The 19,366-nt window shown below is 43.5% G+C and overlaps 1 protein-coding gene across 7 annotated transcripts in view; it reads right to left on the bottom strand.

The window, feature by feature from the left end:
* sfmbt2 (Scm like with four mbt domains 2) overlaps positions 1-19,366 on the bottom strand; it is a 220,724-nt gene that overhangs the window by 40,229 nt on the left and 161,129 nt on the right. For all 7 annotated transcript variants that reach the window (XM_059987321.1, XM_059987320.1, XM_059987325.1 and 4 more), the window contains 5 exons: positions 13,652-13,765; positions 13,124-13,166; positions 9,875-9,936; positions 8,247-8,386; positions 3,368-3,477 (listed from right to left, as the gene is read on the bottom strand). In XM_059987321.1, the coding sequence (XP_059843304.1) occupies positions 3,368-3,477; positions 8,247-8,386; positions 9,875-9,936; positions 13,124-13,166; positions 13,652-13,765 (469 nt within the window). The remainder of the gene's footprint in view (positions 1-3,367; positions 3,478-8,246; positions 8,387-9,874; positions 9,937-13,123; positions 13,167-13,651; positions 13,766-19,366) is intronic.

Consider the following 19,366-nt stretch of genomic DNA (forward strand, 5'->3'; position numbering starts at 1 on the left):
TGGTAGGGCATTGAGGAATGCAGAGGCACAGAGAGATCTAGGAATAACAGTGCATAGTTCCCTGAAGGTGGAGTCTCATGTAGATAGGGTGGTGAAGAAGGCTTTTGGAACGCTGGCCTTTATAAATCAAAGCATTGAGTACAGAAGTTGGGATGTAATGTTAAAATTGTACAAGGCATTGGTAAGGCCAAATTTGGAATATTGTGTGCAGTTCTGGTCACCGAATTATAGGAAAGATATCAATAAATTAGAGAGAGTGCAGAGACGATTTACTAGGATGTTACCTGGGTTTCAGCACTTAAGTTACAGAGAAAGGTTGAACAAGTTAGGTCTCTATTCATTGGAGCGTAGAAGGTTGAGGGGGGATTTGATCGAGGTATTTAAAATTTTGAGAGGGATAGATAGAGTTGACGTGAACAGGCTGTTTCCATTGAGAGTAGGGTGATTCAAACTAGAGGACATGATTTGAGAGTTAGGGGGCAGAAGTTTAAGGGAAACACGAGGGGGTATTTCTTTACTCAAAGAGTGATAGCTGTGTGGAATGAGCTTCCTGTAGAAGTAGTAGAGGCCAGTTCAGTTGTGTCATTTAAGGTAAAATTGGATAGGTATATGGACAGGAAAGGAGTGGACGGTTATGGGCTGAGTGCGGGTAGGTGGAACTAGGTGAGATTAAGAGTTCGGCACGGACTAGGAGGGCCGAGATGGCCTGTTTCCGTGCTGTGATTGTTATATGGTTATATAGATAAGGTTTCCACTGAGATTAGGCGAAACTTGAAGAGGTCATAGGTGAAGGATGAAACGCGTGAGGGGAAACTTCTTCATTCAGAGGGTAGCGAGAGTATGGAATGAGCTGCCAACGGAAGTGATGGATACAGGTTCAATTTCAACATTTAAGAGAATTCTGGATAAGTACATCGATGGGAGGAGTGTGGAGGGCTGGCCCAGGTGACTAGGGACTGGGCAAAATAGTAGTTCAGCATGGACTAAATGGGCTGAAGGGCCTGTTTCTGTGCTGTAGTGCTCTATGGCTCCATTTGCGTCAGCCCAGTATCCATCTATTCTTTTCCTATCCTTTCCATGAGGTGATTTTGTTCCTGCATGTTTATTCTGCGTTGGATATTCCTTGTACATAACAGACAGACTTCCCCTGCTGAGTCATTGTAATTATTGCATCAAACATCGTGGGCATGCTATGGAGGCACTGAAATGTGTGGTGCCGCTTGTGGACTGCCGCGACACAGCCGCGCACGCGTGCTGTTTGCTAATGCAAATGATGCATTTCACTCCATGTCTTGATGTACACGTGATAAATAAATAATTCTGAATTGGAGGACATCAAAAGCTCAACTACTGGAGCCTTCCGCAAAATTTTAGCAAAATTCAGAAGCTCCCAAAATAATTGCCTGCAGTGCTGCAATACAGCTAATAACACGGACAAATTGCTTTACATGTTTGTAGACAGCCTAAAATTTAATGACATTCAAACAAATTGATCTTAAAATCATGGATTTTTTTCTTTAAATGCTGTATTTGCTGTATTTATTTAAAGGAAAAAAATCTCTGATCATTTGGCAACTAATTCCAGTCACATATATCACACATCCAGAATGAAATAAAAGGGCACTTTGTATGGTTTTGCTAAGCCTGACAGGGTGTAATCTAAAATACTGTGTGGTGACAGCAAAGGAACTAATTCTGTGCAAAAGCTGGTAGTGGAAGTCTAAACTCAAGTGGAGACAGCTCCCCTCTTTCTTTATTCTTCTGTCTGCTGTCGTTAGACAAGGCATTAAGGCAGCAACAGTAATCGGGTTAACATCTACCCAGAACTACATTCAGAAAGATATAGGACAGGCATGTTAAGTGGTTGCATGCAAGCTCTGCAAGCTGGAAATAAAAGCCTGGAATCCTTTGCTCTTCAAAAGAAATAGAGTGTAAATATACATACACCCAGCAGCCACTTCATTAGGTACCTCCTGTATCGAATACAGTGGCCACTGAGTGGGTGTTTGTGATCTTCTGCTGCTGTAGCCCATCCACGTCAAGGTTCAAGTGTGGCGCATTCAGAGATACTCTTCTGCGCACCACTGTTGTAATGTATGATTATTTGCGTTACTGTCACCTTCTTGTCAGCTCGAACCAGTCTGGCCATTCTCCTCTGACCCTTCTCATTTACAAGACTTTTCCCCCACAGAACTGCTGCAATTTTTTTTTGCTTCTCGCACCGTTCTCTGGAGACTCTAGAAGCTGTTGTGCACATGAAAATCCCAGGAGATCAGCAATTTCTGAGGTAGTCAAACCATCTCGTCTGGCACCAACAATCATTCCACGGTCAGAGCCACCTAGATTACATTTCTTCCCCATTCTGATGTTTGGTCTGAACAACAACTGAACCTCTTGATTGTGTCTGCATGTTTCTATGCATTTGAGTTGCTTCCAAATGATTGGCTGATTAATTATTTGCATTAACTAGCAGGTGCACCTAATAAGGGGCAATTGAGTGCATTTTCTTTATCTAAGTAATGATTTATTTTACCACTGTAGCTACTGAAAAATGTCAAATTACATCCAAGTTATATAAGATCCAACTTCACCATCTCTTTCCTTAAATACTAGTTATTTACTTATTTATTTAGATATATGGAGTAAAACACGTTCCTCCGGCTCAATGAACCGTGCCACCCAGCAAACCACGTTTTAACGCTTGCCTAATTACTGGACAGTTCACAATTACCAATTAGCCTACCAACCGGTACGTCTTTGGACTGTGGGAAGGAACCGAAACAGCCAGAGGAAACCCACTCGGTCACGGGGGAGAACGTATAAATTTCTTTCAGACAGTGCCGGAATCGAACTCCATACCCCGCAGCCCCAGCTGTAATAGTGTCGCACTAGCCGCCATGGAGCCCAGCTACATTACTGTGGAAAATTATCATCTTTAAAATGTCCACCTTCAATCACACTGCTACACCGAACATGGAGACTGACCCATATGTACTGGAAGGTAATTTCAACTGGCAATAACTTACTATCTGAGTACAGGTTCCTTGAAAACAAGAGCAAGCACCGACCACAAACTTATAATGAGTACTAGATCCCTTGTGTGCAACCATACCACGGGGACAGGAAGTGCTCTCAAAAACAAAAAAAAACGCACTGAATTTCTACTTTCAATTTTAGAATGAATTAAGCTGATAACACTGCACAATACATAATGCACAGAAGTAATGTGGTCGACTGAAAAACAAATCTGCCTTGTTTTGCTACTCACATGCTCCCTTTGAGAGTTATTTACCCAAACCACTTAGTAATTGCTTATCACCCAGCCAACTAATCATGTCCTTATATAACCTGATACCAATATACGTACTTGGCTTTTAATGTCTCTTCCTGACAGTTCCATTCTGGGTCATCCTCCAGCTGTAACTCCCGCAGCACACGGCCCGGCTTGTACGCTGCGTTAATCAATAGAGTGAGAACCTATTTTAAAGGCAAAGAGAAAGTACAGGAGATCTGATGCTAGCAACATTGAAATTCAAGTTAAATTATTAAAAAAGTGTGAATACGTTATCTCAATATTTCTAATATGTGAAGTACAAGTTAAATGAAATCTTTTGATGGCAATAGAGAGGAATGCAAATTATATTTCCCTATAGGGCCCAGGATCGGAAAAAACTGCGGAAGGTTGCAAACGCAGCCAGCTCTATCATGGGTACCTAACTACTCGGTGTCAAGGACATCTTCAAATGGCGATGCCTCAAAAAGGAGTTTTTTTAAATTAAGGACCCCCATCAGCCAGGACATGCCCTCTTCTCTTTGCTGCCATCAGGGAGGAGGTACAGGAGCCTGAAGACACGCACTCAACGTTTTAGGGAAAGCTTCTTCCTTTCCACCATCAGATTTCTGAACAGATAATGAACCAGCCTATTAACACTATCTCACTATATTTGACTCTCATTATGCACTAATTATTTTATAAGTCTTTTTCATTACTATTATCAGGGAGGAGTTTGATGACTCACATTAAACAATTTAGAAGCAGCTTATTCCCTCTGCCATCAACAAATGTACACACACACACACACCCCTAATATACACACATGCACATACATACACAAACAGTACTATGCAGAAGTTTTAAGCACATATATATCACTAGGACTTTAACCTAAGACTTTAACACAGTATTGTACCAAGAAAATCTGCAGATGCTGGAAATCCAAGCAACACACACAAAATGCTGGTGGAACACAGCAGGTCAGGCAGCATCTATGGAAAAGAGTAAACAGTTGATGTTTTGGGCCAAGACCCTTTTTCAGGAGAGGAAAGGATGGGAGAAGTGAGAATATGAAGGTGGAGGGAGGGGAGGAGGAAGTAAAAAGTGTCAGGTGATGGGCAAAACCGGGAGAGGGGAGAGGGGTGAAGAAAAGAGTTGAGAGGTTGATTGGTGAAAGAGATAAAGGACTGGAGAATGGGGAATCTAATAGATTCCACCCCCTCCCCTTTCTACCCTGGTCTTCTGTCCTCTCCTATCAGATTCCTTGCCTGTCCAGATGAAGGGTTTCAGCCCAAAACCTCGACTGCTTACACTTTTCCATAGAAGCTGCCTGGCCTACTGAGTTCCTCCAGCACCGTGTGTGTGTTGTGTGTGCGTACTGCACTTGTCAATGTGGAGCTGAGAGCAAATTTTTTAATCTGTTGGAAGCTAAGAATGTTGGGAATGTGTGGGACAGACGGCACCGAAGGGGTGCCAGGGGTGGCCCAGGTGCATGCACACTCAGCCCTGAGACACCAGGCAAGGTCATTTGATTCCAAATTGTTTTATTGATGATTACACTCCCTTCCCCACTTTCCCAGCTATGATTCCCTTCTCCCTGCCCTCTTCCCACTCAGTCCACAGTTGAGAACTAGGTTTATCACTCATGAAATTTGTTATAGCAGCAGTACAGTGCAATACATAAAATTACTACTGTACTTTGCACCCGAGCTATATACTGTAAACACGCCTGAGACTTATACAGTGCTGTATATACACCCTAATCCGAACTTCCAATGGACCGCACACATCAAATAACCCAAGCCACACCCCACAAAAGGGCTTATGTGCCCCCACCTGCCCCCACCATCCCCAGTCCTTTAACCTACCCCTAAACCTCATGTCTGCAACCCTCCTACACACCCCCACAAACACAAGCAGGTGGTAATAAACCGGATTCTGACATACATGTATTGGTTGTCCATCACTTCTGACAATGACATTTGTCTGTACAGCTCATCTAAAGAGCCACACAGAGAAAAATCTGTGCGGGAGGACTTTCATAGTGTAAAAGCCATTGCACTGGGGCAGTTCCACTCTCTTGGCCTCAGAAATCTTCATCAATGGTATGAAAAATCATCATGTATGGAGACTTCCTCAGCTGCAGTGGATAGCCATGACGCTTCCTGTGCCTGACTCTCCAATGTTGCAGCACCGCCTTCTCGGACGTTGGATCTCATAGTTGAATCACCTGCCCTATCTTCCGGAAAAGGCTTCGCATGCTGGGGTAGGCATATCCTTATCTCACCGGGAGATACCCTGTCGAAGCAGTGTCCGCGATGTGGCCACTGACGCATGCAGTTACTTGGAGCCACAGGCAAGAGCTGGGTGCCGGGTGGGTGGGGGCCAAAGGTGAATGAGCAGCCCTTGGGCAGAGCACGACAAGCCCACCACCAGAGGTGCTACCCCTCCCTGGATACCCCATACACCACAAACACACACGCACATAAGTACACACACACACACACACCTGCACAGATACAGTACTGTGCAAATATCATAGGTACGTGTAAAATCAATTCTGTACAGCAAAGATGCTTTCAAAAATAATAAAATACAAAGTTTCTAAATATCAAATACTATAATGGGCAGAAAACAGAACAAAAACTAAATCAGATCAATATTTGGTGTGGCCATCCTTTGACTTGAAAACTGCATCAATTCTCTTAGGTACACTGTTGTGCAACTTTACATGAAAAATCAGCTGGTAGGTTGTTCCAGACATCTTGGAGAACTTGCTACAGTTCATCTGCAGACTTTGGCTGTCTCACTTGCTTCTGTCTCTCTTGGGAATCTCAGACAGTCTCGATGATGTGGAGATCTGGTTCTGTGGAGGTCACACCACCTGGTGCAGAACTCCTTCTTTCCACTGAAGATAGCTCTTTATGACCTTGGCCGTGTGTTCGAGGTCATTGTCCTGCTGCAGAATGAAGTTAGGACAGACCAGACGCCTCCCTAATGGTATTGTGTGATGGATGAGAATCCACTTGTACTTCTCAGCTTCGAGGTTTCCATTAATTCTGACCTGATCACCAACTCTATCTGCAGAAATAAAGCCCCAAACCTGCAGGGCACCTCGGCCGTGTTTCACTGTTGGACACAGACAATCATCCATGTAGAGCTCTGCAGCTCTTTTACAGACAAGCTGCCTCCAGTTTGAGCCAAAAATTTCAAATTTTGACTTGCCAGTCCACAGCACTTACTGTTATTGTTCAGCACCCCAATTCCTCGTGTTGCTGTGACTTTGTTCCCACTTCGAAGGAATCTCTTTTTGGCAGCAACTGCACTTCTGACAAGACTTCTCCAGACAGTAGAGGAGCCTACTTGGGTTCCAGTGGTTTCTACAGAGGAGCCTACTTGAGTTCAGAGCTGGACTTCTGATTTAGAAGGAACGTCAGTTTGATGTATCTCTCGTCCACTGGGATCAGATTCCGTGGCTGGCAACTTGACCGTGCCTGTTTCTTTGTGCTTCTTCAGAAGAGCTTGGACAGCACATCTTGATACTCCTGCCAGCCGCAAAGCATCTGCTTGTGTGACCTCCTCGTGTCTTGTTGCTACGCTCACTCTTGCCGTGGTGTAAGAACTGACGATTTGAAGATTAAACTGTCATGTTTACCACACCTTCACCTTTTAGTTTGGCTGTCCTTCGGCCAGTTTAATTCCTTCTATATTATTTTATAGATGCTGCTTGAAACCGCAAAGAGAGCAAAATAGTTCCAAATTGTCATACTGTTTATTAGTGATAAAGAGGATTGAGAAGGTCGGGCGTCATCGAGACTGGAAATGACTGAAGAGGGTCGGGCGTCATCGAGACTGGAAATGACTGAAGACGGTCGGGCGTCATCGAGACTGGAAATGACTGAAGAGGGTCGGGTGGTATCGTGACGGGAAAGGACTGAGAGGGTCGGGCAGCATCATGACGGGAAAGGACTGAGAGGGTCGGGCGGTATCGAGACGGGAAAGGCACAGTAGACATTTTGGGTTATGATGCTGCATCAAGACTGAGTGTGGTAGAGGGATTGCAAAGAACCAATATGAAGAGGAGAGGCAAAGCAGAAACACAAACGAGTCTGGAAATCCAGAGCGGCTCTGAGGAAGCTCTCCACTGGTCAGGGTCGAGCATGGTTGATGCATCCGAGCAGTCTACATTTCAGTTGATACAGAAGCCAGAGCAGTACGATATGAAGAGCACACTGTTGCCCACGTAGCAAGCTCCAGCCCTCCACACATCTGATGAATCTAAAGGACCAGCAGAGACTGATGCGGTTTGGCATCAGTGGCGTTGCAGGAGTTGTCAGCGTTGAAATCAACGCAGGGCTGCCTCAGGGTCGCCAGCCTTAGATTTTTTTTTGAAGGCTTTACTCCCGAAGCCTTCCCCTCGAGTGGATCTAGCTACAAGGCGGCAGAAGTTTGAGATCAGAGATTTCCTCCTCCTAGATGAGCTGCCAAACACGGATGAGGAGCCCCAGCTGCGTGAAGCCACTGGTTTAGAGATGCCTGCCCTTCTCCTGTCAGTAGAAATGGTAGCGAAACAACATGGACTTGATAGGTAGTGTGAGCTTATCCCCATTAACCACCCCCCCACCTCCAACTGGCAATGAGAACCTTAAGGAATGCTGGAGGAATTCAGCAGGCCAGGCAGCACCTGTGGAAAGGAATAAATAATGAACATGTTGGGCCCGTTGGAAGCAGGCATCCCCTTTCAAAAAATTCAGAATATTGTTGGCTCACAGTAAACAGTGCCAAAACAAAGTCAACACTACACCTGATTTTGAATTATTTTGCAGCAGCCTCTGTGGAACTGGGATAGATAACAAATGGATAACTTTGGAACTTCTGTATCTCACTGCGCCACTAAAGAAAACATCGCTACTGATTCTAAAGCAACCATGTTGGTTAGGTGATTCGACTTGTGCTTTTCCGTCCAGCTTACCTCCTTCAGAACAAGCACACACTTCCCAGGTCCAACGGACTGAGGGAGTTCCGCTATTCGCCCTTTGTTTAGATACGGACCGGAGAAACACCGATGATTGAAGTATATTTTGGAGCAGCAATACTTGCCATTGGTAGTACCTATGGGAAGAAAGAAAATAAGGTAATTTCCATGATATGAAGGAGGTTTTTTCTCCCCAGAAAAGAGTTGCCACAGTAAAACTGAGACTTGCAAAGTTTAACATAGATCCAGAGTGCAATCCTTAATAGATTATCTTCATTGCCACGTGTACATCAAAAGACTGAAAAATAGTGAAATGTGCTATTTGTAGCAAATCAAATCAGCGAGGATTGTGCTGACGGCAGCCCACAAGTGCTGCCAACTTCTGGGACCTAAATAGTTTGCCCACAATTCACTAACCCTAACCACACATCTTTGGAATGTGGTAGGAAAGCGGAGCATCCAGAGGAAATTCACCTGATTTCGGAGAGAACAGATTCCGGTTGAAGATGGCACTACTGAAAGTGAGTGACAGCTTACCCGTAGTTCAAAAGGCAAGAAATTCGATAAAAACATTATCATTAACACCTTTTCTGAAGTAAATTGTGTTAAACTATCACCACAAACAATGAACAGGCCAGCGAAGGTGAAGCTGATTTGGGGAAGAACTATGCTGGTGCGTTGCAAAATCAATGCAGATAGAGTTGGAGTGAGCAACTTGGAGAGGAATTGTCAAGGCAGAGGAATTCCAATACACAGATGCAAGTTTAGATTGCTCCAAGCACTGAACCGACTTGGAGGGGTTGGGAATGGCTTCCTGCTGGGCAGCGAGGTCTAGGCTCAGACTGTTTGGTGCAGCTGGGCCCAGGTCCTAATGCGAGGCAGGCTCCGCTGTTCGGACAATTTAAATACCGGCTCAGATAGACTGGGACCGGAGACAAGAGCCGATTTCGCCTGCTTTCTTGTGATGTGTACTCTTCTCTCCGCAGCGCTGAGGCTGCGAGACTGCCCTGGCTGCTGTGCTCCACGCCCGCGAGCTTCGCAGCATGTCTGTCCGCCAGCACGATGAACGGAGACCAAAGCTCGGACCTACTCCAGGGATTCTGATCCCAGGACTCAGTTTGGTTCAGCATGCAGTTGTTCGCTTCCATTGTTTGCATGACTTCTGTGTTTTTTTCCCCGCCTTTTTCTGTGCATTGGGCGTCGGTCTTTTTTTTAACTGGGTTCTTTCAGGTTTCTTGGCTGCCTGAAAGCAGACAAACCTCAAGGTTGCATAATTTATACATTCTTTGATAATAAGTGTACTTTGAATTTGAATTTAAACCCCTGACAGGTAGTGACTGGAATCAAATTTGGATCAGTGTTTGCTCTAACTGCTACACTAATCTTATCCAGTCTGTTATCATCACTCCGGCCCTCCTGTCCTCTTGAAAACTTTTTGTTTTCCAACTTTCCTCACTCTGCCTGTTGCTAAGAAGACTTTGAGTGTCTTCTCACTCAGTTCCTACCTCCGTAAGATAGTTTCGTGTAAACTGTCACCATCATTGTCCTGCCCAAGATAGCAACTGAGCCCCTAGGTCATATCAGAACTTGGACTTGTAAAGAATTATAAAGACTTATAAACTCACCTGGTTCTGTTGCAACAGCATATGAGTCATGAAGGATTTTCTCAACAGATGTGGAATGCAGCCTAATATTAGAAATAAAATCAGTAAAAGGCAGCAGTTATCGTTTGAACTATTCACATCCATTCCACAAAACAAGTTCCACTGTTCTACAACAGTTTGAAGTAATCACACCACTTATCTCTATACAATTGATCTATCTAATAGATTTCCTGCTACCTGCATTTGGTTAAAATTACTCCATTAACATTGTGTTCTGAAACTTAATTTTGGGGATGTTGTTAGAAGTTATCAATATTTTGTAAGGCTAAAAGCAACTCAAAAATGGAATTAAAGTTAAAAAACTTAGGTTGTGATCAATAAACATTGGAGAGCATAATACAGATTGAAGCATTCCTCACCTGTGGCCACTGTTGATGTAGAACTCAAGCGATCCCAAACAAATGTAATGGTTTTGCTGGACTTTTCTCAGCTTTAGTAAAAACCCCATGGCAGCCTCATTATTTACCAGTAATTGTTTTACACTACAGGAAAGCAGGAACCACCTTCGTGCCCGTTCTTTATCTGTCCTTATTCAGTTGATTAGTTTATATTTAATTTATAGGAATCTAATGAACCTGCAACTTTCAAGAAAATTAGCCTGAACAAGGTTTGTGTTTGATTTATTTTCACATGGATTGCTTTACATATTAAACAAAAATTGGACTGCTACAACACTGAACGCCTTGCGTATTTAGCTTCCGCTATTCGACGAGGCCCAGTCAAATCACTGTCTCTTATCTTCAAAAGGCAGGACCTCAAAAAGGCAGAATTGATCACTAAGGACCTCGCCATCTAGAACATATCCTTTTCTCATTACTACCATTGGGGAGGAGCTACAAGGGCCTGAAGACACACATTCAATGCTTTAGGAACCGTTTCTACCCCTCCACCATCACGCAACGGTCCAGGAACTCATGAACACGGCCTCACATTTGTGCTCTCTTTCACATTACGTACTTATTTTTAAATATATTTTATATTTATTATTGCAACTTATAGTAATTTACATAATAAAACAAATTTCATGACATACTGTACGGCAGAGATAATAAACCTAATTCTGAATCTGGATCTCTTTATTGCACATCTGCCCGCCACCCCACTTGGGACAGGGTTCCCCTTGTCCTCACCTACCACCCCATCAGCCTCCGGGTCCAACTTATAATTCCACGTAACTTCCGCCACCTCCAACAGGATCCCACTACCAAGCACGTCTTTCCCTCCCCCCCTTTCTGCTTTCCACAGGGATCGCTCCCTACGCGATTCCCTTGTCCACTCGTCCCCCCCATCCCTTCCCACCAATCTCCCTCCTGGCACTTATCCTTGTAAGCAGAACAAGTGCTACACCTGCCCTTACACTTCCTCCCTCACCACCATTCAGGGCCCCAGACAGTCCTTCCAGGTGAGGCGACACTTCACCTGTGAGTCGGCTGGTGTGGTATACTGCGTCCGGTGTTCCCAGTGTGGCCTTTTATATATTGGTGAGACCCGATGCAGACTGGGAGACCATTTCGCTGAACACCTACGCTCTGTCCGCCAGAGAAAGCAGGATCTCCCAGTGGCCACACATTTTAATTCGACGTCCCATTCCCATTCTGATATGTCTATCCATGGCCTCCTCTATTGTCAAGATGAAGCCACACTCAGGTTGGAGGAACAACACCTTGTATACCAACTTGATGGCATGAATATTGACTTCTCTAATTTCCGTTAATGCCCCTCCTCCCCTTCTTAACCCATCCCAGATGTATTTAGCTTTTTTCCCTCCTTTTTTTCCCTCTCTCTCTGCCCATCACTCTGCCTGTTCTCCATCCCCCTCTGGTGCTCCCCTCCCCCTTTCTTTCTCCCTAGGCCTCCTGTCCCATGATCCTTTCCCTTCTCCAGCTCTGCATCCCTTTTGCCAATCACCATTCCGGCTCTCAGCTTCACCCCACCCCCTCCACTCTTCTATCATTTCGCATTTCCCCCTCCCCCTACAACTTTCAAATCTCTTACTATCTTTCCTTTCAGTTAGTCTCGGCCTGAAACGTCAACAGTGCTTCTCCCTATAGATGCTGCCTAGCCTGCTGCGTTCCACCAGCATTTTGTGTGTGTTGTCTGAATCTGATAACACCTCTGAATCGATGAGGATTTGCTCTGGGAGACCTCCTTCAAACTGCTCAGCTACAGAGCTAGTAACTTGGTTGGTTTACCAGCATCCAATAGCAGATGCATTCTGCAATAACATGCTGGCAACAGGCATTACACGTGGAATAATGCCATTAGATCTGACACGGGAAATGGAAAATCCACCCATTTATAGACAAAAGAAAGTGCTCAACAAACTTCTGGAGTTGGGAGATTCGGATAACCATGGAGAATTCATGGTCCATTTCAGGAAACACCAGCTGCCATACGTGCTGAGTTAAACAAAAGAGCGCCAATGTACAGTCCAATTTCAAGGCAGACACACGTCTTGTAACATTAGTCATGCAGCCAATTGTGATACCTGAAGATCAGCAACATAAAAGTAATCAAAAGCACCACTAAAATGATCATAATTTTTCAGCCACTGTAATAAACTATTGATTTGAAAGAAGTGGATTCATGTTGTGAAACAGAGTGGGTTTATAAGTAACGAACAGAAGAGATTCTGCGGGTTCTGGAAACCAAGAGCAACACACATGCAACATTTTGTGGGACCGCAGCAGGTCAGGCAGCATCTATGGAGGGGAATACACAGTCAACGTTTTGGGCCAAGACCCCGAGTCAGGAATGGATAGGAAGTGGGATGAAGGCAGAATAAGGTGGTGGGAGGAGGAGGAGTGCAATCTAGAAGCTGATATTTGAAGTCAGGTGAGGGTGAAGGTGGTGGGTGGGGGAAGGGGATGAAGTGAGAAGCTGAGAGCTGACAGGCTAAAGAAGGAATCTGATAGGAGGACAATGGGAATGGACATTATACTTACAGGATTGTAGAAAAGATTGAAAAATGGTTTAGTTAATTGATATTAAGCACACTAGTATTTTCTAGGACAGACACCCAAATGCAGGCAGTGAAACTGATAATGAGATAAAACGGTTGGAAGAACTCAGCGGGTCACCTTGATCGTCAACATTTTGGGAAAGACTACATCAGGACCAGTGACAGTCAAGCTCTGCACACTACAACATGCAGGTCCTCATTAGAATATTCCTTAACAGTCTCACGTGATAATTTTAGTCTTAACTCACTGTTTCTCTGGTTGCACCACAGCAATTTTCTTCTGTTTCTGACCTACGAGTTAGAAAAAAGGAAGATTATTTCCCAGGGACAGACTTGATTCTTTGAATTGGAGATAGTTCTCACAACCCAGTGATGGACAAGATAAAGACGGGCCATTACTCTTTAATGTGGGTGAAACTCTTTGAGCAGTAGCATAAAAGTGCCAATGATTTTACAATCCCATTTAAGCATGCCATTTTATTTCAAATGACAATGACAATATTGCCAGTGGTTCAACAAACACACTTAAAAGTCCAGCCTGTCACTGGAGAGATGCTTGTCAGTCTAAACGTTGTTCACACTCTGTAAAGTCTGGAAGTTAATACTTGGATCTGGCTTCCTGAAAGACTTGCCTTATTTCTCCATGTAAACTCCCTAACAACCCCATAGGCTTAATCCATCTTAAACTTCCCAGCAGACACTCAAAAATCCGCTATTCAAGTAAACCGGGCATTTAATCTGACCTGAATAATGGGTACTTCGTCAGTGATACTTACAGACTGAACGACATGGTGGGGTTAAGGGGTAGCCATTTGCTTCACACCAACCAACTGGGAAAATATCCATGGATTCCACATCAACAATGTATTCTGGGATAGATTTCTTTGAGTCTGAAATACAGAAAAATAATTTTTTAAAAAATGAGCAACTCTCACAAAATGCTGGAGGAAGTGGGAAGGTCAGGAGCATCTATGGAAAGGAGTAAAGAGACAAGATTACAGGTGATACCCTTCAGCAGGACTGGAAAGGGGGAAGAAGCCAAAATAAGGTGGTGGGGTGAAGGGGGGAGATGCACAAGCTAGAAGGCAAGGGGGAACTATGTGGTTGGGGAAGGAGGGATGAAGTGAGAAGCTGGGAGGTGAAGAAGGAGGAATCTGAGAGGAGAAGACAATGACCCACTGGAGAAATGGAGGGAGGCGGGACACCAGAGGGAGATGATAGCCAGATGAGGACAAGAGAATAGGTAAAGGGGGAGTCAGGATAAGGAATGATAAAAGACAGAAGGGGGAGCATGAAGAAATTACTGTAAGTAAGAGAAATCTATCTTCATGCTGTCAGCTTGGGGGCAATGCAGAAGGACTAATATGACTGATAATTACCTGCACCTCTCAATCTTATTGTCCTGCCTTCTCCCCATAAACGTTGATACCCATACTAATCAAGAACCTATCAACTGCCACTTCAATTATACCCGAAGACTTTGAGCAGTTTTGGGTCTTATAACTGAGAAAGGTTGTGCTGGAATTGAAGGAGGTCCACAGGAGGTTCATAAAAATGATCCAACGAATTAAAGGGTTAATGGAAGAGAAGCATTTGAAGTCTTTGTGGGTGTACTCACTGGAGTTTAGAAGAATGAGGGAGGGATCTCATAGAATCCTATAGAATATTGTATGGCTTAGATAGAATGGATGTGGACTTCCAACCAGCGGGTACAGCCTCAGAATACAAGGATGTCCCTTTAGAACAGAGATGTAAAAGAATTTCTTCAGGCAGATTGTAGCAAAATCATGGGATTCACTGCCACAGATGGCTGTGGAAGCCAAGACATTGGGTTAGTCTTGGAAAGGAGGTCACAAAACAAACTGTCATCCATTATGGAGAATCAGGCACATCCTTTCCATGACCGACTGAATAAGCAGCGGAGCGCCTTTTTGAACAGGGTCAATCAGCTCAGCTGTCACAAGGATCATTACAGAAAATCTTCCCTACCCAGTGCAATGAGCATATACAACAGTTCATCTCTGTGCAACAGAACACACATCACAGTACAATAGTCTGTTTTATTATTTCATACCTCATTATTGCACATTGGTTAAGTATTATTGTAAGTATTATTATTCTGTACTTTATTATTAGTTTGTATTATATTATTTATTATTATTGCTAAATGTGTTTTTAAATGTTGTTGCTATGACAAAGTAATTTCCCACTCACTCAGGATTAATAAAGTATTTATTATTATTGTATTTAAGGAAGAAGTTGCTAGATCCTTGATTAGTTTGGGCATCAAAGGTTATGGGGAGAAGACAGGAGATTGGGTTTGTGGGGTAAAAGAAATGAGTTTTCATCGAATGGCAGAGCAGTCTCAATGCACCGAATAGCCTAATTCGGCTCCTATGACTTAAGTTTTCAGTTTTTTTCTAAAGAATGAAATAAGAGGGTGACTATATAGTCAGATGCAGAAATGTGCAACTAGTGAACACTTTTGGATTCATTAGCACCTCCACAGATGAAAAAATTGTACATACTCTTGCACAGAGAAAGATATTCTTTGCTGTTAAATGCAGTTGAACAGGTACCAACTACCTCCAACAAGAGGAAGTCTAAGCACATTTCCTTCAAATTTGCTGAAGATCAAGTCTGCAACATCTAGGCAACCAATACTGAGGAGAAACTTGACAAGTCACACATGTAATGAACACACTAAGGCAAATGAGAAAGCAGATTCTGTGGTAGCTGACTCACCACCTAACTCCCAATGCCTGCTCACCATCTTTTAAATGGTAGTTACGTTACCTCCCAGTGCCAGGGTCTGTGATGTCCCAGATCAGGTCCACAGCATTCTAAAGGGGGAGGGTGAACAGGCTGAAGCTCGGGAGAGTTTAAACTAATTTGGCAGGGGTTGAAAACTGGAATTATATGGCCGAGGATGCAAGATCAAAAAGGGGGATAATACAGGATTGAAAGTAACATATTTAAGTACATGCAGTATATGTTATATGGAATATGGATGATCTTGTTGCAAACACGAGGAAATCTGCAGATGCTGGAAATTCAAGCAACACACTCAAAATGTTGGTGAAACGCAGCAGGCCAGGCAGCATCTATAGGAAGAAGCACTGTCGACGTTTCGGGCCGAGACCCTTCCTAGGCCTCCCGTCCCATGATCCTTTCCCTTCTCCAGCTCTGAATCCCTTTAGCCAATCACCTTTCCAGCTCTTAGCTTCACTCCACCCCCTTCTGTCTTCTCCTATCGTTTTGGATTCCTCCTTCCCCTCCTACTTTCAAACCTCTTACTTTGTTTTCTTTCAGTTAGTCCTGATGGAGGGTCTTGGCCCAAAATGTCGACGGTGCTTCTTCCTATAGATGCTGCCTGGCCTGCTGTGTTCCACCAGCATTTTGTGTGTTGTTAGATGATCTTGTTGCACAGTTAGAGATTGGCAGGTATGATGTTGTGGGCATCTCCAAGTCATCGCTGAAAGAAGATCATAGTTGGGAGCTTGACATCCAAAGATACACATGATATTGAATGTACGGGCAGGAACAGAGGGTGGTGGGGTAGCTCTATTGGTAAAAGATGAACTCAAATCCTTAGAAAGAGGTGGCATAGGATTGGAAGATGTAGAATCCTTGTGGGTAGAGTTAAGAAACCGTATGGGTTAAAAGGCCCTGATGCAAATTACATACAGGCCTCTAAACAGTAGCAAGGAAGTGGGCCACAAATTACAATGGGAGATAGAAAAGGCATGTAAAACGTCAATGCTGTGATAATCTTGGGGGGAGTTCTAAACGCAGATAGATTGGAAAAAGCTGGCTGGTGCTCGATTCCAAGAGAGGGAATTTGCAGGATGTCTACAAGATGGATTTTTAGAGCAGCTTGTGGTTGAGGTCACTAGGGGAACAGTATTTCTGGATTGGGTGTTGTGTAATGAACCAGATTTGATTAGGAACCCTTTATCTTAGAACTTACCCTGCAATTTGAGGAGAAGCTAAAATCAGATGTATCAGTATAACAGTGGGGAAAAGGAAATTACAGAGGCATGAGAAAGGAGCTGGCCAAAAGTTGATTGGAAGGGGGCACTAGCAGGGACAGCAGCAGAACTGTATTGGCTGCTGTTTCTGGGGGAAATTTGAAAGTCATAGGAAAGATACATCCCAAAGATAAAGTATTTTTATAAAGGGATGATGGGGCAACCATAGCTGACAAATTAAGTCAAAGACAGCGTACAAGTAAAAGAGAGGGCATATAATATAGCAAAAAATAGTGGGGAGGTAGAGGATTTTTAAAAAGCAACAGAAGGCAACTAAAAAAAATAAAGACAGAAAAGATGAAATACGAGGGTAATCTAGTCAATAATATAGGAGGGTACAAAATGTTTTAGATATATAAAGAGAAAAATAGACAAGAATGGATATCAGACTGCTGGAAAATGACACTGGAGAGGTAGTAATGAGGGACAAAGAAATAGTGGATGAACTTAATAAGTATGCTGCTTCAGTCTTCACTGTGGAAGACACGAGCAGAATGACAGAAATACAAGATTGTCAGGGGGCAGAAGTGAGTTTCATTGTTATTTTTCAGAGAAAGTGTTTGGGAAGTTGAAAAGTTTGAAGTAAGCCAAGTCAGCTGGACCAGATGTACTACACCCCAGGGTTCTGAAAGAAGTGGCTGTAGAGACTGTAGAAGCATTTGCAATGATCTTTAAAGAATCACTAGATTCTGGTATAGAATAATTATTAAGGATGAGGTTTCAGGGTATTTGGAGGCACATGATAAAACAATAAAACAGGCCAAGGTCTGCATGGTTTTCTAAAGGGAAAATCCTGCTCAACAAACCTGTTGGAATCCATTGAGGAGATAACAGGCATGACAGACAAAGGAGTATCACTGGATGTTGTTTATTTGGATTTGACAAGGTGCAACACGAGGCTGCTTAACAAATTAACAAATGGATAGAAGATTGACTGACTGGCAGGAAGCAAAGAGTGGGAATAAAGAGGGCCTTTTCTGGTTGGCTGCGGGTGACAAGTGGTTTGCAGGTTGAGTCGTTGGTAAGGAAGGTAAATGCAATGTCAGAATTAATTTCAAGAGGACTAGAATACAAAAACAAGGATGTAATGTTGAGGCTTTATAAGGCATTGGTCAGTCTGGACTTGGGAGTAATATGACCAGCTTTGGGATGCTTATCAAAAGAAGGATGTGCTGGCATTTGAGAGAATCCAGAGGAGGTTCATGAGAATGATCCCAGGAATGAAAGGGTTAACATATAAGCAGACTTTGATGGCTCTGGGCCTGTACTCATTAGAGTTTAGAAGAATGGGGGGGGGGGGTTCATTCAAACCCATTGAATATTGGAAGGTCTGGACTGAGTGGATGTAGAAAAGTTACTTCCTATAGTGAGGGAGTCCAGAAACAGAGGTAACAGCCTCGGAATCATTGGCCAACGCGTATATTTTAAGGCAGAGGTTGATATGTTCTTGATTAATCGGGGTGTCAATGGTTACTGGGCGAATGCAGGAGAATAGGGTTGAGAGGGATAATAAATCAGTCAAGATGGAATGGTGGAACACACTTGACAGGACAAATGGCCTAATTCTGCTCCTAGGTCTTATGGTCCTAGTGACAGTCAGGTATGGTACATGATATTTTTCAATTCAGCAATTCACAAAATGCTAGAGGAACTCAGTGGGTCAGGCAGCATCTCTGGAGGGACAAGGCAGTCAAAGGTTTGGTTTGAGACCCTTTATCTGGATTGAAAGATAGTGGGGAAAACAGCCTGATTCAATGACTGTCCATTTCCCACATAAGTGTTTTTCTTGATCCCAGCATCTGCAGTCTCTCCAGTCTCCAATATTTTCTAATTGCATGGTTGAATGTGCCTTTAAGACATATCCTGGAAAAAACAATTCACTTGATTGTCAACACATTTACCACCTCAAAGAAACCACTCTCTCCACCACAGAGAATGGAGCTACCACGACATATTCTCGCAACTTGCCAAGATTTTGACAATTCTCCTTAACCCCACAACTTCTACGATCTGGATAAGATAATAATGCAACGGAAACACCATCATCTGCACATTCTTGTCATCATCCCACATCATCCTAATAGGAAACAAATCACCATTCCTTCATTGTCATGCAAGAAAGATTATTGGTAGTTGGACTATAGGATGGGCTAGGACTTTTTTTTACCATGGAGCGTAGGAGGCTGACAGGTGATGTTATAAAGGTATATGAAATCATATGGCTCACAGATAAGGCAAATGCTCACAGCCTGTTTTCAAGACTAGAGCATTCTAAACCTAGGGAGCATAGGATTACGATGAGAAGGGAAAGATTTAAAAGGGATCTAAAGGGCAGCTTCTTCACACAAAGGGTGGTGTTTACGTGGAGCAATCCGCCAGGGAAAGTGGCCAAGATGAAAAAATACGTCTGGATCAGCACATGGATGGGGACAGATTACAAGGATATTGGGCAAATATGAG

Source organism: Hypanus sabinus, chromosome 13 (assembly GCF_030144855.1).
Source record: "Hypanus sabinus isolate sHypSab1 chromosome 13, sHypSab1.hap1, whole genome shotgun sequence".
In the NCBI taxonomy this organism is placed as follows: Eukaryota; Metazoa; Chordata; class Chondrichthyes; order Myliobatiformes; family Dasyatidae; genus Hypanus; species Hypanus sabinus.